General features: G+C 36.4%; 2 protein-coding genes and 2 pseudogenes across 2 annotated transcripts; all 4 read left to right on the top strand.

Moving 5' to 3' along the window:
- Positions 1-87: 87 nt before the first annotated feature.
- Positions 88-1,242, top strand: LOC148291252 (uncharacterized; annotated as a pseudogene).
- A 6,965-nt stretch (positions 1,243-8,207) lies between these two features.
- LOC148291251 (uncharacterized) lies at positions 8,208-8,613 on the top strand. The gene is made up of 2 exons (XM_088245306.1): positions 8,208-8,468; positions 8,551-8,613. The coding sequence occupies exons 1-2, from the start codon at positions 8,208-8,210 to the stop codon at positions 8,611-8,613; spliced, it is 324 nt and encodes a 107-aa protein (XP_088101432.1).
- A 3,683-nt stretch (positions 8,614-12,296) lies between these two features.
- On the top strand, positions 12,297-13,229 carry LOC110773117 (uncharacterized). The gene is made up of 2 exons (XM_021977627.2): positions 12,297-12,698; positions 12,952-13,229. The coding sequence occupies exons 1-2, from the start codon at positions 12,381-12,383 to the stop codon at positions 13,018-13,020; spliced, it is 387 nt and encodes a 128-aa protein (XP_021833319.1). The 5' UTR covers positions 12,297-12,380; the 3' UTR covers positions 13,021-13,229.
- A 2,111-nt stretch (positions 13,230-15,340) lies between these two features.
- On the top strand, positions 15,341-23,160 carry LOC110773116 (germin-like protein subfamily 1 member 20; annotated as a pseudogene).
- The last annotated feature ends 351 nt before the right edge of the window (positions 23,161-23,511 follow it).

Below are 23,511 nucleotides of genomic sequence, written 5' to 3'. Positions count from 1 at the left end.
CCTTCGGTGATAAGAGTTTACAAACAACTAGAATACCTACATGGACTAGTTTATGAGAGTGATACTACATGTATTGACCAACTAAGGATGGATAGAAAATCATTTCATAAGCTTTGTCAAATTTTGGTCACTAAAGAAGAACAATGATGGTCAACTAAGGAGGATAACACATTGATGGAATGCTTGATGGAACTCCATCAGAATACCAATTGGCGAGGTGACTCAGGCTTTAAAAATGGATACTTAAATAAATTAGAAATTATTCTAGAAGCCAAACTTCCAAATTCCGGGTTAAAGGCATCACCCCATATTGAATCAAGGGTGAAGACTTTGAAGGGAAAATATGATGCTTTAGTTGATACATTATCTCAAAGTGGTTTTGGGTGGAATGAAGAGGACATGATGTTGGTATGTGAGAAAGGTGTATTTGATGCGTAGGCGAAGGTAAGGCATATCATATTCTATACATATCGAATTAAAAAAAATACATATGTTATGATGTGTCTTTAATATTTATTTAAGAATACTTATGCATATGTATATATTGTAATTGTAGAACAAAAAGGATGCAAGTGGTTTGTATGGCAAGTCGTTTCCACATTACTATGCACTTGGAGAGATATACGGAAAAGATCGTGCTATTAGAAGAAATGATGGAAATGCTGATGATGATGAAGAAGACGTTAGGCGAGATGATGCAAGTGCTCATCAAAATAAAAGTGTGGGTGATGACTTTGTTGAGGATATGTTCTCAAATCCTAATGGTGGGTCACAATATGGGGGTTCAGAATGAGGGATCTCAGTTTGAGGATGTTGAGGATTTGGAAGATGATGAGACAACCTTTACACAACCGAATCCCCAACCCTCAAGTGGCCAACAACGTGCCTAACAAAAGAGACCTGCACAAGATGTAGCAAGTGGTCCAAATCATCCGCTTAGGAAGGTAAATGCTTTGGATGATATGTCTAACAAATTTGGACTTATGGATGAAGTTATAGCAGGAATGTCACCTCAGCTTGTAGGCTTGGTTAACGTTCTTTCAAAAGATAAGGATCTTGTTGATATGCAAGCTAAACTTGATGGTGAACTGAGGAAAATAGAATTCCTATCTCCTTTGCAAGTATTTCGTATCACGAATGTTTTAGCCAAAGAGCATTATTTGCTGAGGGTCTTCTTTATTATGACTGATGAAGAGAAAAAAAGATTATGTATTTAATTTTATGAAGCATGGGTTACATTGATTGTGATTGATGAGTAATGGGTGAATGACTTTTGTGGAGATTATATATATATTTTTTGGTACTATGGAGATTATGTATTTAATCATATGGAGATCATGTATTTAATTGTATGAAGATTATGCATGTTATTATTATTTGATTTTTTACTAGTTACGTAGGTGAAAAATATATATTTATATGTGGAGGGCATTCTAGTAATCAAATTAATTTCATTAGTAAACAATAATAGTAAGAATCAACCCCATTCATGTGCTGATTCCATATGGTTAGTAAACAGCTTAATGGGAATGACTCTTTCCATACCGATTCATTACTTCATCGATTCCTAAATTCTCCGATTCCGTACTTTCTTCATCCCTCGTAAGCAAGGTCTTAAATATCGGAGGTATCGAAAATATCGGAAGTCAAAAAACATGGAAATATCGCTAGAAATATCGGGATATTATCAGTATCGGAAAAAATTGAATAAAAACCACGGAAATTGTAAGAAAAACTTGGAAATTTTTATTGAAACTTTGCAGGATGTTTATTTAGTCAATTATCTATTAGTTTATCACAAAAAATTGGAAGGAAATGCATTGCATGATGGATTTAACTGATTTAAGTTGATTATATAGTGAGCTGGCAAACACCGTAAGTGTAGAAAATATGTAGTAATTAATGAAAGAAGATTAAACACACTATAATCATTTATATATAATGAATTACTACAATATTTTACACTTTATACATTGCATGGTAAGATACATGAGTGACTTAGTACCACATAGAGTTCCTATGAGGTTCAAAATTTTCACTATCTTCATCATCTCTATGTGTAGAGTAAGTATATTTTGAAGAGTAGTCATCAAATGATAAATCCCCAAAATAGTTTTGCATGTAATTGTTAGCATGCCACCCATATGGATCCGAGATTGGTTGATGTTGTCCATAAGCAAAATCATTTGAAGATTGAGTCTCGGATTCTTTCCATGAGTCGCTTGATTCCATCCCAACAGGAATGGGATATGAAGGGTAGGGAAATGGTTGGTTATGAGTATAACCATAGTTACTACTCATCTCATGTGAAAATTTGTTTCTTGCAAAAAGAATTCAAAACAAAATCATGTATATATATATATATATATAAATATTTTAGTATTTTCACAAAAACATAAGTGATATGGTGGTTAAGGTGTTGAAGGAGTAAAATGGTTTTCACAAATACCATGTATATAAATATTTTTGGGTTTCGTATCGGGATATTATCGATAATATCTCGATATATTGCCCAAATCATTCATAAAAATATTGAAAATATCTTCCCGATAATATTGGGATAATATCGATATATTGACAATAACACTATGGTTAGTTGTTAAAATATCGGACCCCCAAAAATCAGATATTATCGGGATAATATCGGGGATATTATCGGGATAATATCGGGGATATTATCGGGATAATATCGGGGATATTATCGGGATAATATCGGGGATATTATCGGGATAATATCGGGGATATTATCGGGATAATATCGGGGATATTATCGATATTTAATACCTTGCTCGTAATTAAACATGCCCTTAATGTTTCGATTTATATGTCTTTATTATTCTAATTTTCCTTGTTTTGTTTTGTGTAAAGTGATTGTTGATATTTCTTGTGAGCAATTTGAAGGTGTCCAAGATTCCTTTTTTTTTTTTTTTTTTTTCTTTTGTTTCCCTACGTTTGGTTCAGGCAACAAATTTTTTTTAAGATTACGCTATTGCAGATGGTGTCCTTGCTATCTTTTGTACTCTTTTAGGGTGCTTCTATATAGAGCATCTGCTCCAACAAAAAAAGAAAAAAGAAAAAAATTTCCTAGTTTGATTTTACGGAAGTTAAATTGTTTGTAGTGATTTTTCAAGTAATTAGTGTGGTACTGGAGTACGGCCACGTGACATAACTTGTCTACGTGTTATAATATAAGTGAGCATTTATTTATATCATATACCCTAAAAGTTGGAAACATCAACCTTGTCGTCCAGTACTACTATAACGCATGGACATGTTATACCACGTCACCGTATTTTAGTACCATACATTTATTTCTCGATTATTTTAATTGATTTTTATGTAACTAAATTTAAGAGATTTTATGGAATTTGTTGTTGGGGTAGATATTTACATTGATACCCCCCTTGGTTCCCCTTGGTTCCCTCAGGTTTTTATTTTTTATTTTCATTAAACCCCTTACTTTAATTTTTCTGTTGAAAAATTTGATAATTTTATCTGGGTGTTTGTACAATGAAATCTCAGTTTTTTTTTTTGTTGAGATAAAGACGATAGATTGTATTATAATTTAGGCACAAAGGCTGTCAGCCACAATTGCTAGTACAAATACAGATAACCACACAAGGTTATTACAAATACGGAAATGCAGTAACCATAAAAGGGTTAATCTAAATATGAAGGACTCCACTAGCAACATCAGGTGCACAAGTATACCTCAACACATAGCCATAAAGGGCCAAACAAATTCCAACATAAAAAACGCAAGCTTTCAAAAGTCAGGCATAGACCACAACGCACCGCAACGCAAAGAACTACAACTGCAAAGTACAATCTTTAAGAGTTGATGCACTTATTACAAACAAAAACTAAAACACACAAAGTAAATCAAGAGCTGGAACCATGCGAATCAAACAAAACCAACAAAATCAACAAAGGTAGCCATGTCGTCCCCAAGCGAATCAAAAGCCTAAACCCTAGATCTCCCAAAAAAAAAGAAAAGGGAAGGAAGCTAAGGGGATATGCGGGTAAGAAAGGAAGGGAAGGGGTAAGAAGGGGATTAGAGGACAAGAGAGGGGAAAAGTAGGGGATGGGAGGGGAATTTCTGTGTCAAAGTAGAGAGTAGGGGAGGAAGAGAGGAGAGGGGAGGAGGAGGAGCATTGACCTCCTCCCACCTCAAGGTCTATGCGGCTAGGGAGGCTTTTTTCTAAGGAGGGGGCTAGGGTTTTTTTATGACACAAAGGACTTTAATTTGATGAGGTCTATGGAATCTCATATTTTAACTTTACCATTTGGAGCATTTTTTTTTTAATGACATTTGCAATTTTGAGGTCGAAAATTAACTGAAGGGGTTTTATGGAAATAATTTGATATCTCATAGGGTGTTTGTGTAATTTGCGAAACCTCAAAGGAGTTTTGTAAAAGCACCAAAAACTTAGGGGTGTTAGTGTAAATAATTCATGTTTGTACCATATCTGACCCTCCATTCATACAGCGACACGTGGATCTTAGAAGCTTACCCAAGCGCCCAAGGCTCCGAACAATCAGCATCGGCTACCGATGATATTGTCTCAAGTGGGCAAAAGGTCGCTACAGGCCCAACGTAGACTACAATCGGTATCTCCTACCGATTCTGCAGAATCAACCTCGAAGCACCCGCCCGAAATATCTAAGGACTCGTGTCGACCTCATAGGGCCCTTCCACGAGTCCCACATCGAAAATGAGTACCAAGAGCATACAAAATGCCCTCTATAAATAGGCCCCTTCACTACAATACAGGGGTAAGACTTTTCAGCTTGACTCTTATACTTTTATATGGTCAACAACAAGAGCTCTTAGAAACCAACTTACTTTGGCATCGAAGGGTCTTAGGCTGGTTCCACACCGGTTCCATAGACCTCACGAGTCTCAACTCTCTTCTATTCAGGATCTGCATCCAAGGACAAGAAGAATCTGCATCTATCATTCAATCGATCTGCTAGATCGTCCTCACCACTTGTAAGTTGCACTCAACTCTATCTGTTCAGTTTTAGTGCCAACAGATTGGTGCCGTCTGTGGGAAGGGGTGTTGAGGGTTGTCAGGGGGAGGCAACGGATTCCGATGGCGAAGCCCACAGAACCTTTGTTCGGAGTAGATGACCCGAAGTCGAAGGCTCACCATCTTCAGGTACTCTCGTCGAAGTGCCCCCAGCCTCGGCACGCACCCTTGCCCCCTCCACTATCTCACAACTTGAAGAGCTCCCAGAATCGGTACTCTCACTCCCCTCGGACGAACTCCCCAAGGACGATTCGTCCTCATAGGCCCTCGGACTACGCCTACCCTCGGATTCGGTATCTGACATCTACAAACACAAATGACGGGAAACTAAGTGCTATGCTAGAATCAAAATCCTATTCTACCTCCTAAACACTTATGTTCATGCTCATTCATGCTCGTTCATACATTGTTCAAACAAAAAATCAACGAATTCAACACTTTGATTCGTAAAAATGCAACAACACGGCAACATACCTTGTTTGCACGGTGGTTCAAGTTCGCCGGAAATCGCCTCCGCCTTGTTCACGCTCGCCGGAAATCGCCTGCTCAGCCTTCGCACGGTTGCCGGAAATCGCCTCTCACAAGCTCTGATTGCTCTAAAAAATTCCAAATATTCGAACTCTCTTCCCTTCCTCACATTTATAGGACGAACCTAGCATCGGGAAGCGAAGCGACGCATCGGGACACGAAACGACGCGACTCCTCCCAGCCATGCCGACACGTGTCACGCATGCATGGGGGAGCCCAAACGTTGTCAGTTGAAACGTTTCCAATCCTCAGAGACGCTTCAACTTCCCGAACGTTGCAGCTTTAGCCACCTTCGAGCACAACTCCATTCGCGAACGGCAGGCGCACACTGATGAGTTCTCACTCACCCCTCGTGCCGAACGGCAGGCGCACATTGATGAGTTCTCACTCACTTCTCGTGCCGAACGGCAGGCGCACATTGTTGAGTTTTCACTCACCCCTCGTGCCGAACGGCAGGCGCACATTGATGAGTTTTCACTCACCTCTCGTGCCGAACGGAAGGCGCACATTGTTGAGTTTTCACTCACCCCTCGTGCCGAACGGCAGGCGCACATTAATGAGTTTTCACTCACCTCTCGTGCCGAACGGCAGGCGCACATTGTTGAGTTTTCACTCACCTCTCATGCCGAACGGCAGGTGTTCCTAAACCCTGACCTACACTATTCTCTCGGGCCATTCGGTATCGAATGCCGTCTTTTTTCCAAGCTCACTCCCTCGGGCACTTGGGGGACTACATACCACCATCAGCAACAACGAGACCATCGAGTCCGGGTCAGAATGCCGAAGATAGATTCAAGTCCCCAACCGAGAAGCTTCTCAATCGGTAACTTGGGGGACTACTGTTTGTACCATATCTGACCCTCCGTTCATACAGCGACACGTGGATCTTAGAAGCTTACCCAAGCGCCCAAGGCTCTGAACAATCAGCATCGGCTACCGATGGTATTGTCTCAAGTGGGCAAAAGGTCGCTACAGGCCCAACATAGACTACAATCGGTATCTCCTACCGATTCTGCAGAATCAACCTCGAAGCACCCGCCCGAAATATCTAAGGACTCGTGTCGACCTCATAGGGCCCTCCCACGAGTCCCACATCGAAAATGAGTACCAAGAGCATACAAAATGCCCTCTATAAATAGGCCCCTTCACTACAATACATGGGTAAGACTTTTCAGCTTGACTCTTATACTTTTATGTGGTCAACAGCAAGAGCTCTTAGAAACCAACTTACTTTGGCATCGGAGGGTCTTAGGCTGGTTCCACACCGGTTCCATAGACCTCACGAGTCTCAACTCTCTTCTATTCAGGATCTGCATCCAAGGACAAGAAGAATCTGCATCTATCATTCAATCGATCTGCTAGATCGTCCTCACCACTTGTAAGTTGCACTCATCTCTATCTGTTCAGTTTTAGTGCAAACAATTCAAAAATAAATAATGGATTGAGTAATTTCAATGGCATTTGGTGCTTAAAAAATAGCTTACTTAACTAATGGGGTCTAGCCGAGTGCAAAATGGCCTTGACTTGCAAAACTGAGATCTAGTTTGAACCATCATGGCATCTTAGTTATGTGTGTGTGAGAAACTCCCATTCCCTCTAGCTTAGACTATTGTTTGCACTAAAAAAAATATTTTACCTATGTGGCACCACAAATGCATGGTATTTAATAAAAATTCTAAAATTTACTGCTAATCATCCTTAACTTTCTTGAGGACTACTTCTGCAAAAGATTCGAGCTGCAATATTTATCATGTCTAAAGAGAAATTAATTGTGACGTTTACCACCTTGCTTTCGTTGGCTTTTATTTTCTTTGGGGTGTTCGTATTTTTAAAGTTGCATAAAAGTTTCATTTCTGTGTATTTTAGATGATGACAGAATAGGCAGAGCACATGATAGCTGTACACAATGTGCTAGTTTTTTTGTCGTTGTTGGATTTCACAATAATTCTAAAAGTTGCAAATGTTGAATGAGAGAAATAGGGATATGAGGCAGTTATGTCCCTTTCATTTCTAAAAAAATCTTTGAGCCAAAAAGCATATATGCAAAATAAAATTGTACATACGATCACGTGGAAGGAAACTACGAGAGGGTGATCAACTGGCTCTTGATCTAGTGGTATTGAAACTTCCAGCGAAATTGATTTTTTTTTTTAAAAAGAAAAACTATGAGTGTTTACAAAAAGGGTCCAATCACAAATTTTTCGACTCGGGTATATACAAACACACCGTTCAGTAATTAGTTTTGGTGAATAAATTTAGTGAAGCTACCATTGTTGATTCATGGATCGAGGAGACCCATGCATGAGAAAGCTGAGTTTAGTACTAGGAGTCAACAAATGCATGCTATAAATGCAAGCAGCAATTTCTATATATATATGAATTCCATGCACGCACATGCATACTGACCTTCTAGATATATATGTTACTGAGGAAAATTTTGGTCATAGTTATAGTAAGTACAAAACTGCAATTGTGGTGTGAAATAGAAGAAAAAAAGAGGAGAGATTATAATGTTGTACATTTTTTTAACAAGTGAAAGAACCACGAGTTTCATTATTTAATTGTAAAAATACCACAAGCCAAGTAATTATTTAATGAGAGGGGAGGAAGAAGAAGGGAAACAAGAAAAATTAAAGGATCATTAAAATGGAGAAGGCATCATCAGGAAAGGAGGTCATCATCACTACTGAGAAGATGGTTGCTGTTTCTTATGATCGTTACCAATTCCTTGGAGCAGCTGTTAGGGCTCTTTTCAAGTGTTTGGGTGTTGGGGATTCTTCAACTTCAACCACACAACAAGTGCTTATAGATTTTTCTGTTGAAGCCCCGGAAGTTGTTCCACCGCCAGCGGCAGTAGTAGCCCCGGAAGCTGACCCTGCTGCTGCTTCTAACGCCCCTAAAAGACCGGTGAATATAATCCCCCTTCATCTCTCTCTCTCTCTCTCTCTCTCTCTCTCTCTAAACTGTATATTTGTGTTGTTCTGTACAGAGAATTACTCTTCGTGCGGCCAGGCCAGAACTAAGCACAGGGAGTGGTGCTCAGACTAATTGATGATCTTTATATCCATTATGAGAAATCCAAATGCAGACTTGAGCTAATGGATGTGCATGTACATCATTCATGTGAAACAAGAGTTTGCTACGTCCGATCTAATTAAGCTTCAGATTTTCTAACAGCTTGCATGTACTTTCGTATTTTAATTTGTGCTTTATGTGCTGATCTCCAATGTGTGTGTGTGGGAGGACATAGTTTTACACATGACTTGTGAATTAGTCAAATATGTAACGTGATATATATAATAATTATAATAAAACGCATATAATAAGCTATGACAACGTTGAATATGGCTACAGATTTAGAGTAATGTTATTTATGTGTACTACAAATCTTTCGATAAAAAAGCGATAGAAATTTATTAGATCAACAAGGAAAAAAAAATACAAAGGGAGCCATCTAAATTCTCACATGATGAATGTTACCTTACCTTAGTTTATTCTAATTGAATTATCTAATGTGATGCACATACCTCAATGTAGCTAATTGTACGTAGTTTATTCTAACTAAAACAACATCGCATATTAACCAAGGTGGTTGGTGTGAGTGGTTCGGCACTCTCATTCCTTAAGAGAAGTCAGGGATTCGATCCCTGCTCTCGTACGGAGTCACCACTTTGGCCAACACTTTACCCCTTATGGGCCGACCCGGTGTGAGTGGGGATTAGTCTGGGTTGTGGTTAAGGCTTAAAGGTGCCACTCATAGTTGGGGCCCATTCAGGACCACCTCATGGTTCAGACCAAAAAAAAAAAACAACATCGCATATTCTATTTGTTTTTCCAAAAATCAGGTAGAAAATCGAACCAAACTGACTGATCCAATTCGGGCCTACGGTTTCAAAATTCACTTTCCCTGGCTCAGTTTTGGTGTTGGTTCTGGCCAACCAAGCTGGACCGCACCGTACCCAACCTTAAAAGTTAATTCTAAGTAAAACAACATTCTATGATTTTAGGGATACACGAAATCAAGTCTAAATCACATATTCAACTTTTCTTGTCTATCTATGGGATCATTTGTTGTTTTCAATTAATATCAATGTTTTAAATCGTTTTCGTGTAATACGTCGCATTTTATGTCCTACAAAGTGTAGTGTAAGCATTGACGCCTATGTAAATCTTTTGGAAATAGAAATAATATAGTAAAAAAATAATAATAATACATAGTCAATGGAGCCCTGAGGGTGGGCAAGGAGGGCGATGGCCATGGGCCTCGCATTTGTAGGGCCCCAAATTATATATATTATATATGTACCAAGTTGAAGAGCATGATTTTAGAGGAGAATAATTTCTCAATAGTTTGGCATTTGGAGGACCCAAATCTGATTACAAGTGTTTCTAAAGAGTCGAAATGAAAATTATGTAATATACGAACATCAATTGCATGTATTTACATATTTAATTGCTAAAAGTAGCAATTAATGAAAGAAAGCCAATAGGGACTAGAAATTCTCTTATTTATCAAAAAATTCTTGTTAGTAGATTATTTAGCGAGGAAATATGAAAGAGTGCAAATTATTTGTATCCTCATTCTTGTTTATTTTCAGATTGGGGCAGTGATTATATAACCAATATTGGAGCCGTGTTTATTTATCCAAATTGTATTTAATTGCATAATTTTTTTTCCATGTTAGTTTATTATATTCAGGAGAATGAAAGAGAAATGGGCCTCATTTTCATTTCTAACCTAGCACACCCAAAAGTTAGGGCTGGCCCTGTACATAGTATATACCATCAAAATGTTCTAATTATCATTCAATCACATTAATGTAAAAAAGTTCAGAAAATTCAAGATATGGCATCTAATTAGATGAATTCGCTTTGGATTTTACAGCAAATTTGAGGGTTAGGGTTAGTTTTCTTTCGAGGGAGCACATACTACATAGCTTCAGGCATGTTTCAAGGGGCATATCATGATTTGGGGGCGAATTGTATTTGACAGCGGTTGCATCTAGATTGAGCCTAGATTGCTTATGTACCCTTTCGAAGGGATCAAACCAACGTAGTTCAGTATGGAGATGGATTTGATTTGTGGAAATTTAGTTGATGTAACTAGTGATTCAAATTTGGTTACAGTTACGTCTATTGGGATTCTAGACTGCCTATGTACCCTTGATGGGATCAAATCGACGTAGTTCGAAATTGATTTAGAAATTAATGGGTAAGCATGGCCCACTAATTTAGAATTTGTGTATAACAGATTTAAGAGGAATTTAATCTCATTGAAATTTGCATGGATAGATGACTCATGAGAAAATTTGGAATGGTTTTGTACCACTTTTTTCATCGTCAAAGAATACTAATTGGCAATTTTGATGAAACCACTCATTTAATTTGATCATTAACACATGCATTTGTATCCATGCATGATTCGGAGGATTAGAGATTAATTATCTTGTGATTGACAACCCCATTAACCCATATTGACGATCCTTTGGTATCTTTTGAGAGCGAGCTTGATGCTCGGAGCATGACCAATCTCATTTGTTTGGATTGGAGTCACCGTCACAACATGGTTGAGTCATGACACTCCCTTTTGAATAGCTTCCTTGCCACAGTGATTGATTCCCATATTTTTTGTGACTCTGTGTTGTAGCCATCTTGCAATTGAGAATTGTGGTGAGGCTTATTCGATCCCGCATTTATAATTTTTGTAACAAATATCTCTTCTCTTTTTGTGGTTTTTTTTTAATCACAACATGGTTATAAAAGGTCCTATTTTCTAATATTCTATGCACACACGTAACTAAAATCAAATAATTTTTCTGTATGAAGCCATGTATTCATAGGGTCTATTTTCGACTTCGTCGTGGACCCTAAAAATCATAAGGCCATAAACTCTATTTAAAACACTAATTAATATAGATATTGATTAGTGATTTTTGAGAACACGTGTTTTTAAGTTTGTGTAGAATAATTATTAATTCCGTTGGATATGTCCTAAGTGTTTAGGTACATGCCTGCAAAAGAAATAAGCAAGAACGTAGTAAGTGAAGAGAGGAATGTAACATGAGATTAGGTGACAAAAGACACATGGCACATTCCTTGGACAGCATACATGCTCCAAGAGTTGGTAGCATGGCGGTGATGGCTCCATCAAAATTAATTACCTAATACACACATGTATTTCATTTATGTCACCATGAATCTTAGAATAACTTGGTCTTAATTCCCTCATTAGCTGCATAATTTTACGTTATATAAAAAGGAGAAAAAAGCTAATACACGCCACTTTTAACAATATTATCAACGACCTTTTGATTTAGTAGCTTTTCTCTTGCTAATAATCTTTTTTTTGTTGTTGTCAAACTATAGAAATATCATTGATAAAAACGAAAAGGCTCGATTACAAAACCCACATAGCCAATCAATTCCTTGAACCAAAGTAATTATAAAATACAGTCGTATATCGTACGCGTGTACCCCAGGAGATTCATTTCGTTGAATTAGCAATCCAACAAATTTGCTTGGCATCATACCTCATTCGATGTGTTCCAAAAGACATGTTGTAGATTTTTAGTCACATTACATTACGGATTAATTATTTTTCCCACAACTTTAATTTCTGAAGATTTATGCAAAGTTATGTAATAGAAGAGAAAAGAGAAGGGCAATTTTGTACATTTGTGAAAACTGAAAAGAAAACAGGCATTCAAAGCAATATCTGAAGGAGAGCAGAAGCATTTAAGAGGGTATTAAAGAAGTAGGTGAATCTCTCTGTCTGAAACACAAAAAGAAGAAGAAGAAGAAAAAGAGTACTTTGTTGAAATGGAGTACTCACAAGTATCAACTGATGATGGGGAGGCGGAGGTGAAAGAGAAGAGAGGTGTTTCCTATAATTTCTACTTACACCCATGCTACTTCCTTGAAGAAGCAGTTAGGGCCTTTTTCAAGTGTTTGGGTATTGAGAATAGAGCACAGGAGGAAAAAGATAATGGGGAAAAAGGCACTGAAACAAACCCTAATAAAATTTCTCCTTCAACCTCCCAAGTAGAGCTACAAGATGATGCTGCAGATCCATCAGTCACAGCAACAGACACAACAGAAGCTGATCCAGCTCCATCTTCAACTATTACACAAACCTCTGTTAGTCTCTCTCTCTCTCTCTCTCTCTCTCTCACACACACACACACACACACACACTTTGCAGACATCAAGTTCTTTTTATTATTATTTATTATTGAGCACCGAAAGGTGATTCGTACTTGAAACCTCTTCCAGGATTAAGAAAACAAATACCAGAAGATAAACTTCAGCTGATACTGTGTACATTAAATACGTTACATATGTTCTAAGTTAATGCACATGTATATATATGTGTTTTTGTTTTTATGTACAGGAAGTTGCTGTAAGCTTCAGGGTTGTTAGACCACCAATAACCAGGGGGGGAGGTGGGCAGATCAATTAATAGGCTTACGATGTGGGTCAACAGGCCTATTAATGACATATCTATAGGTTACCTCTCTTCTTTTTTGCCCACTTTTTCCTCTTTATTTTCTCCATCTGTTTTTGTATGCTTTTGAGTTTGTATGAGGTATTGGACTGTCTGGTTGTGTGTGTAATTTGAAAGACTATATTTGACAGAACTCAACTTTGTCTCTAGAATGAAATGCATAATTTTAGCTTAGCAGTGGCATGCATATATTTTGAGAACCCGTTTATTTGATAGGCAGCAAACTGATCTCATCAAAGTTTTACAAGTTACCTGCAACATGTCAAACTATAGGGTTTATATTCTGCCGGGATCTGCCCATGCTCACCCGCCACCAGAAGCATTGCCTAATTATTTTTCTGACAAAAAAAACAGTATTTACTCCAAATCTGTCTAGCCAAAGGAAAGTCTCCAAAATTGTCATGAATAATGTAGTCTGAATTGGTTATAGGCCATAAATGAAGTCTGAATCAAAATTTAATGACAAGATATTGTTACCAGTGGACTGTAATGAGCACACGCAACCAACTGGCAAAAATTGATAAACCAACACAACACGCAAAATAAAGCAAACCACGAGAACAAAACAATTTAACAAGGTTTGACGATTTATATTGACGTCTTCCGTGATCACCTTAAGAAATCTCGCTGGTGAAAAAGAACAACTTTGGTTACAAGAAGAACCCCCTCTGCCCATTTCTAAACTCTGGGCCTTAATCTCTCTCTCATCATTTCTCAAACCCTTTGGTGCATCGATCTCTCGTTATGTTTCCACAACTCTCCTAAAGTCACATTTTTATCTCTTGTGGTTAGAATCAAAGTATGAAAATAAAACCCAAAGAAATAGGTAAAACATATATTCCGATCAACTTAAAATAGGAAACCAGACGACTGACCAGTCTGGTGGTTAGACCGATCGGTCACTCACTTTGCTATACTATTTGAGCGGTTCGTTAGCTACTTTGACTGGTTGCTCCGCTACATACTAAATAGTAAGCCAATTCACAACATCAACTCGGACTGAATCAACATAATCACAAATTGTATAGTACTTGAGTTGGAAATCATACTAGCATATGGAAGAGCAATCTTGAATGCTGTTAAAATCTCTAGGAATTGGCCTCTAGAAATCTCTAGAATCTGGGTTGAAATTTGTGTGAAATCTTTTTAGGGATTAATTGTGATCAATTTGATATTTGTTGAGATGATTTGTATGGAGAGAGAGAGAGAGATTGTCATCGACTCTCTGTCTTCTTTATATATTGTCATAATACCTAACTGAAATAGGAGAATCTTTCCCATGGTGACTAGAATTACTTACAAATCTTCCAACGTCCGACTAATTTCATGTTTGAAGTTCACGGGAATCTTGGTCAAAACTAACCAAATTGACATGACTAGCCTTGAAAATACTTGACACTTTTTTCTTTCTCTTATAGGCCAATGGGGTCTAGCCGAGTGGAAAGGGCCTTAATTTACAGGATGTGTGTGTGAGAAAACCCCCCTTTCCCAACATCGCTTAAGGTCGTTATGGCAACAGAAAGTGCTGTGAAATTGGGAATGTGGCTGTCCTATTTTCCAGTCAAGAGAGAGAGAGAGGGGAAGGATGAGATTTGATTTTGACCAGGCTTTTAAACAAAAAGGGTAAAATTCTATTTTACCTTTCTAATTTAGACAGGCCCAATGAATCTGGGCCTTCTCTTTAGCCAAATTCAAAACAAAATTTGATTCTTATGTATTAAAACCCAAACAAAAATACTCTCTGTCTCAAATCCTACTTAATAGGGATTGTTATGTCTAATACCTAATTTATATATATATATAAAGAATCTGGAAAAATTGGGCTTCACTTATTTAATAGCTCAAAGTCTCATTAGATCTATTATTTAATAAATTCAATAATAGCCACATTTTGGCCCTCAACAAAATTAAGCCCAAACACAATTAATGCCTCAAAATTGAAGGACTAAAATCGTTTGGATATAAACATGAAAGGCAATATTTTCTTTTATTTCGAGTCCTTGAACAATAACATTTATAAACATGAAAGACATACCCTTGCTCAAACCCTTTGATGCCCTTGTAAACTCTCACCATAGTAATTCCCTCTCTCTGTTAGAATTAACCTTGCCCCAAAGTCCTATTTATATCCTGTAGGACTTGGGTTACAAGTGTACTTTAATTAGGAAACCAAAAACAACTAAAATCCTATCAAAGTAGGCTTAAAACGCAACAGGTCAGCAAAATCTGCGAAAACCAATCGATTGGCTGGCAATTGCTGACCAGTAGCCTGGCAATGGCGCACTCTCTCGAGAAAACCAACCGGTTAGCTGGCAATTGCGGACCGGTCTCCCTGCAACCTCCTTTTGTTGTTTTCTTCTACTTGTTTACTTCCCCACATCAATGGTGAGCCAATCTTTAACAAGTTTTACAGGGGACATCACAATGTATGTTAAGCTTAGTTTTGTCGATTTGCTTTGTTAGTTTTGTTTATTATTTAATATTTATGTGGCTTTGGATGTTTAGAGGATTAGAATTGAGGTTATCTTGGTCAACTCACTCTCCCTTGATGACTTTAAAGAATTGACTCAAGTTAATTTTCACTTGGCAGGAATTCTTGTTCTTTGCAATTGGAAAATCGAAGTTTTAAGTTTTAATTATTTGAACAAAAAGTTCACAACCTAGGTTTTATTGGTCTTTGTTCATTAGTTAAATTATTGTTAAAGTTCTAATCTTTATTTTTTTCGGTGAAGAAACGGGGCTAACGCCCAACAGAGAAATTAAACAATGGCTTGAGGCCTACAGACTCCAAGTAAATCTTCACTAAGAAAATACCTAATACTATCAAGAGGATCATGGAAAGTTGACAGACCCAACTCAAGACATGAACTCAATTCCGCTAATCTATTTGCCATCATATTGCACTCATGATATACATGATGAATAGAACAAACCCAGTTTCTGTCTATATAGTCTTGGCATCCCCACAACATAGCAGCAAGAGGATGAAGGTCTTCCACATCTTTATTAAGCAGGTGTACCGCAATCGCTAACTCAGACTCAAGCACAACTGCACTGCAACCCATATCCCAAGCAATTTTCAGTCCAAGATAGATGCCCCATAAATCAGCTTCCAAGACTTGTCCTACACCAAGATTAATAGCAAAGCCACTAATCCACTACCCAGAACTATCTCTTAGTACACCCCCAACAACAATGCGTCCATCCTCACATTTTCTGCACGTATTGATTTTAATCACTTCTTCATTCGGGTATTGCCAAGAGAGCACAACAAGAGAGCGGGTGGGTTTTCCAATCTTTCATACTTGCGTTGCGTGCTGATTGATCATATTTTTAGTTGATTTTTATTGTTGTTGCTTGCATTTATTATAAAAAACAACTCTCTGAAAAGACAACGAAAAAAGAAAGAAGGTATTAGTCAAAGTCTATCCTTGGATAAATATTTTCTAAAAAAAATCTAATGATTAGTTGATTATAAATAATAACAAAACACCAATTCTTAGTTGATAGAAGTATGTAATTTAGATCGACCCTGCTTTTTTTGTTGTTGTTGAAATGGGGGATAAAACCCCAAACAAAACAAACTACTCAGAATGATTTAAACCGACCCTGGTTTTGGTACCACTCTTAATACCTTTTTTTTTTTTTTTTTTAGGGAAATAAAGTTTAGAGGGAAATCGGTTACTCTCATCAGACCTACAATCTCGAGCTGGAGGCTTTATACGTGGCACTCAACTGCCAGCTACCACCGATATGGATTTATGTAAGAAATTACATATCGCGCACCAACGAGGATTGTTGATAGCGACACTCAAACACTAATAGGGCTACACACAGTGCATGAACCTTACCAAATGAACTAACTCTCATTGGTTTAATACCTGTTTTTTGTCATCATTATTATACATATATTTTCTTCCTCTCATTTGACTTCAATCGTATTAAACAACCCTAATAGCCCTTTACAAAAGGTAGATTACTGAAACACCAAACAGTGGAACTGAGTCAAAGATCTTGAAACTATGTAAGCATCATCTGGACTCTCCAATGTATTATAAAATATTTTCTTTTTCATTATTTTCCCCAGAAGGATAAGTGTGAACTAGAACAAATTATTGGCAATAAAAAAAAACTAAAACAAATTCAAACTATAAATCAGTAAGGAAGAAACTAATCAAATTTTGGTAAATATATACACACATGTAAAGATTTTATCAATTACCAAGTCTTGACCTACTTCTGAATATTATATTCAAGTCTTTATTACCTACTTCCAGAAGAGGAAATTTATTTACAAAGAGTACAAGACCCAGTTCATTTTCTCCAATCTATAAATAGACTTATATCCCTTGAAGGATTTTCATCCCACCCTCAAAACCAACTCTCTACACAAAACAGTAGTAAAAATTTGAGGCAACGTAGCTAATTAAGCCAACTGCGGTGAAAAGTGATCATTTCCTCATAAGCACTCTTGCCATATTGGCATTTGCAATCTTCCTTGTCTCTGCTTCTGACCCCACACTAGTAAAAAAAAACCCTTGCGCGACCAAATTTTGTGCGACGAAACACAATTCGTCGCTCAAAGTGACTTTGCGCGACGAAAATTAAACTTTGTCGCTCAAAGTCTTACGCGACTAAATTTTGCGCAACGAAACACAAATCATCGCACAAAGTCACTCTGCGCGACAAACCTTTGCGCGACGACAAAACATCGTCCCTCAAAGTAACTTTGTGCGACGAAACAATAAAATTCGGTGCACAAAGTCTTGCGCGACGAAGTGTGGTTCATCTCGTAAAGTCTTTACAAAAATAAACAAAATAAAAAATTAATTTTAAAAATCTTTGGATGACTTTGCGCGATGAAACAATAAAATTTGGTGCACAAAATCTTGCGCAACGAAGTGTGGTTCGTCTCGTAAAGTCTTTACAAAAATAAAGAAAATAAAAAATTATTTGTAAAAATCTTTGCATGACTTTGCGCGACGAAACAATAAAATTCGGTGCACAAAGTCTTGCGCGACGAAGTGTGTTTCGTCTCGCAAAGTCTTTACAAAAATAAATAAAATAATTTTTTTAATGAAAATCTTTGCCTTTTGCGCGACGAATTTCTAAACTTCGTCTCGCAAAGTCTTTACAAAAATAAAAATAAATAAAATAAAAAAATTATTTTGTTAGAAAAATATAATATTTTAAATGTATTATATTTTAAATTGACGATCAAATTGGTTCATTGTATTCATATAGGGTCACGGAGTGTAGCTGTAAAAAATCATCAAAATCGAAATTGAAATAACCGTTAAATCGTGATTTTTCGTTTATAACCGTCGAAAAGTTTTGTCCTATTACTTGATCTCTGAATGTTTATTTTTTCCGATTTTTGGCGTATATGATCTCGAAGTATAAACAAACAAGTTTGACGGTTGGATCTTTGAAACTAGTTTCGTAGAATGCATATGCCATCAAAACAATATATTCACTAACAATTAAGAGTTTATTTATACTTTCATTAAATACAACATAAGATTTTGTGGTATCTACTAGTGTAAATATTTTAAATTGAAGATCAAATTAAGTCATTGAATTCATATAGGTTCAAGGAGTGTAGCTGTAAAAAATCATCAAAATCGGAGTTAAAATAACCGTTAAATCGTGATTTTTGTTTATAACCATCGAAAAGTTTTGTCCCATTACGTGATCTCTAAATGTTTATTTTTTCCGATTTTTAGGGTATACGATCTCGAAGTATAAACAAACAAGTTTGAAGGTTGGATCGTTGAAACTAGTTTCATAGAATACATATGCCATCAAAACAATATATTCACTAACAATTAAGAGTTTATTTATACTTTTATTAAATATAACATAAGATTTTGTGGTATCCAGTAGTGTAAATATTTTAAATTGACGATCGAATGCAGTCATTGTATTCATATAGGGTCAAGGAGTGTAGCTCTAAAAAATCATCAAAATCAGAGTTGAAATAACCATTAAATCTTGATTTTTCGTTTATAACCGTCAAAATGTTTTGTCCCGTTACTTGATCTCTGAAAAAAAAAAATTTCCCGATTTTTGGCGTATATGATCTCGATGTGTAAACAAAAAAGTTTGATGGTTGGATCGTTGAAACTAGTTTCATAGAATGTGTATGCCATCAAAACAATATATTCACTAACAATTAAGAGTTTATTTATACTTTCATTAAATATAACATAAGATTTCGTGGTATCCATTAGTGTAAATTTTTTAAATTGATGATCGAATGCAGTCATTGTATTCATATAGGGTCAAGGAGTGTAGCTGTAAAAAATCATCAAAATCGGAGTTGAAATAACCGTTAAATCTTGATTTTTCTTTTATAACCGTCGAAATGTTTTGTCCCATTACTTGATCTCTTAATGTTTATTTTTTCCGAATTTTGGCGTATATGATCTCGAAGTATAAATAAACAAGTTTGACGGTTGGATCGTTGAGTAGCTTTAAATTTGTTTATTTTATACGTATAACACTTAAGAAATTGAATAGTATATATATTTATTAGTAGCTTTAATTTTTTTTTAAGACTTTGCGCGACCAATATAATAATTCGTCGCGCAAAGTATACTCTAAAAATTTGGGCGGGTACCAAAAATGCGAATTGTTTTACGACTTTGCGCGACTAATATATAGTAGTTCGTCGCGCAAAGTATACTCTAAAAATTTGGCGAGTACCAAAAATGGGAATTTAAAAAAAAAAAAAAATACGACTTTGCGGGACGAATATATGGTTCGTCGCGCAAAGTTTTGCGGGACCAATATATAGTCGTTCGTCGCGCAAAGTATACCCGAAAAATTAGGGCGGGTTTTAAATTTTTTTTCCAACTTTGCGCGATCAATATACAGTAGTTCGTCGCGCAAAGTATACTCTAAAAATTTGGCGGCTACCAAAAATGGGAATTTTAAAAAAAAAAATTATGACTTTGCGGGACCAATATATAGTCGTTCGTCACGCAAAGTATACCCGAAAAATTTGGGCGGGTACCAAAAATGGGAAGCGGGAATATTGTGGTCGCGCAAAACTTTGTGCGACCAAAATTTCGTGGCGCAAAACCCTAAAAATTTGGGCGCGCATCAAAAATGTGAATTTTAAATTTTTTTTTTTTTTGAGACTTTGCGCGACCAATATATTGTTTCGTCGCGCAAAGTGATACGGTTTTAAAAACCAAAATAACACCTCCACCATTTTCTCAATGTCTTCTACTCTTACCTCTCCTCTCTCTTTCCTTCTCCCCAAATCCTACCCTTTCTCTCACACTCACTCCTCTCACTTAATCTCTCATCTCTCTCTTCACTATCTCTCACTCTCACTCACTCTCTTATCTCTCTTTTCATCATCTCTCACTCTCACTCACTCTTTCATCTCTCTCTCACTATCTTCTCTATTCTCTCACACTCACTTCTCCCTCTCATTCTCACTCACTCAAAATCTTGCCAAAAGGTATATTCTCTCCAAACTTTAATTTTATTTATTTATTAATATGTGCTTTTGGAGTTAGTTTTGAGTTTATGCCAATTTTTTGTTATTTTGTTGTTATTTGAAAATATTTGTTTTTTTTTTGTAGGGAATCGTCGAGACTTTGACGGCTAAAGTTGAGGATTTGGACGCTATCGAAACATATCCTCCGCCACTACCACCACAATAGGCTTGTAGATTTTATTATTGTACTTTGTTAATTTATGTGTACATTTTGAATATTATATATATTGGATAATTTGACCACTATTTTTCATATGTAATTTTATTTTGAATATGTCAATTTAACTTAAAGTAATTAAAAAAATAAAATCATAAAATTAAATTAAATTTAAAAAATAAAAATTTGAAAAATTAATATAATGAAATTGATATAAGAGAAATAATAAAACAAAATGTTAAAAACCTTGGGCGACAAAATATTTCGTTGCGCAAACTATTAAACTAGTTTATTTTAATTAAAAATTTTAAAAAAACAAAAAATAAAAAAAAATTGAATATTTCGTCGCGCAAAGATTTGCGCGACATTAGGATTCGTCGCGCAAAGTGTATTTGCGCGACGTTAACTTTCGTCGCGCAAAGTAATTAATATTCGTCGAGCAAAGTTGATAGTATTCGTCGCGCAAAGTAGTTATAATTTGTCGCGCAAAGTATGTTTGAGCGACGTTCGTATTCGTCGCGCAAAGTTGTTATCGTTTGTCATGCAAAGTATCTCTGCGCGACAAAAAATAATTTTCGTCGCGCAAAACCTTTCTTTACGATCTTTGCGCGACCAAAATTTCGTCGCGCAAACTTTGCGCGATGAAATTGTACTTTGCACAACAAAATTATTTCGTCGCACAAAGTGTTTTTTGTAGTAGTGCCAGTCCTCTTCAGGACTTCTGTGTAGCACTTAATGCTGATATACATTAATATGTACTATGTTATATTTTCAATACTGTAATTTCCACATTAGGATACTATGAAGATCCTTTTTCTGTTAATTATATGCCTCTTTAATATATCATGCTGGTTACACTTAATTATGTGGTTCCACTTATGTTAGAGAGGAGAAAGTAAATGTCGTCCAAATAGCTCTAATAATACTAAAAGTTAAATTACTTTAATTCTTGTAAACCAGTTTTCGTGAATGGGAAATTCTGCAAGGACCCAAAACTTGCTGATGCAAATGATTTCTTCTTTTGCGGGTTGCAAGAAGCACAAAAAATTCATTTGGTTCAACGGTGAAACCCGCAAACTTGGATCAAATAGCAGAACTGAACAGTCTTGGCATATCCCTTACTCGAATAGACTTTGCACCAAATGGCCTAAACCCTCCGCACGCTCATCCTCGTGCCAGCGAAATCCTTGTAGTCTTGGAAGGTACACAAGGGTGGAACTACGTGTAGACTAGACTGGGCTTCAGCTTAGTGCAAGATTTGATAAAATATTGATTTGGTTCAAATTTTATAAAATATTTCCTACTCCCACGAATATAATATTAGCCCACCATGTGTTAAGCTAGTTGGCCCACAAAGTCACATACTTGCTGCACACACACACACACACACACACACACACACACACACACACACATATATATATATATATATATATATATATATATATATATTAATGTAAGTTGATTTTTATTACTTTGTGGTTTGGAGACCACGTGAGTGGGGGCAGGGGCGGAGCTGTATTAAGGCCAGGGATGGCCTTGGCCCCCCCAATTTATTTAACCCCATTGAATGTATATATTGGATGTGGTAACAAATGCATAGAAAATTTGCTATACTTAAGCCTATGGCACCCTCACCACAAATCAATACTTGTCAAAATTGTATTTCAATATGAATATAATAGTAAAATCATACTACATTTATGAAAGAAAACCACTCATTTTAATTTAGTGCTTTTGTAGGCAATAGTTTACTTAATAGGCCAAAAAAAATATACAACTAAACTTTTTGGCCCCCTCTAATATAAAATCCTAGCTCCGCCCCTGAGTGGGGGGAACCATTGTTTTCTTCTCTTTTCTTCTTCTTCCGATTTACAGGTTCGCAGCGAGATGTACAAGTGCGACAAAGCTTTAGTGTTTATGCCTATGTTTAAATTTTTTGGATATGCTATTGCTACAAATTGTACTTTTGTTTGTGTTTCTGCTTCTCACAGTTTCAGTTTTTGATTCCCACTTGGTTCTCGCCGTATCAATTAGTATACCAAAAAAATAAAAATTTATTCTCATTGTTTATATAGATCTTCTATACCAAAAAAAAAAAAATTAAAATTTTAGCACATCCCTAGAAAAATTCTTTATTCCACCATTGCGGTTGGTTTCGTCACATCCAATGGCGACAATAATCGCCTATTCACTAAAGTGTTGAATAGGGAAGATGTGTTTGTTTTCCCAATTGGTCTGATTCACTTTCACCTCAACGTGGGACATGTCAACGCTGTAGCCCTTGCTTGCCTTTAGCAGCCAGAACCCAGGAGTGATCACCATAGCCAATGCAGTGTTTGGCTCCAAGCCTCCCATCAAGCCTGATATTCTAGCCAAGGCCTTCCAACTGGACAACAAGGCTGTTGACTATCTTCAGAAATAGTTCTGGTACGACAGCAATTAGAAAAACAAATAAATTATTATGTGGAAAGTAGAAAAGGCCAAGGAAGAAACGATCGTTATGCCTGATCTGATGTATTAAGTTTTTCACTGCCTAAAAATATTATGATCGAATATTAATTGAATAAGATATGGTCGTTTATGCATTCAAACATAGTGATTAACATATTAATAATGTATATTTTTATTAGAGATGTGGTACATAAATGTGTATGATTAGCATTTGTGTTCAAATTAAGTTGGTAACTTTTTGAAACTAATGTATTTCCATCTTTGATTTCACACATAATCAAAGATGGTTCTATAATACATATATATATATATATATGTGTGT

Source organism: Prunus avium, chromosome 8 (genome assembly GCF_965620075.1).
Source record: "Prunus avium chromosome 8, drPruAviu1.hap1.1, whole genome shotgun sequence".
NCBI classification, from domain to species: domain Eukaryota; kingdom Viridiplantae; phylum Streptophyta; class Magnoliopsida; order Rosales; family Rosaceae; genus Prunus; species Prunus avium.
This window is presented reverse-complemented; position numbering and strand designations above follow the sequence as displayed.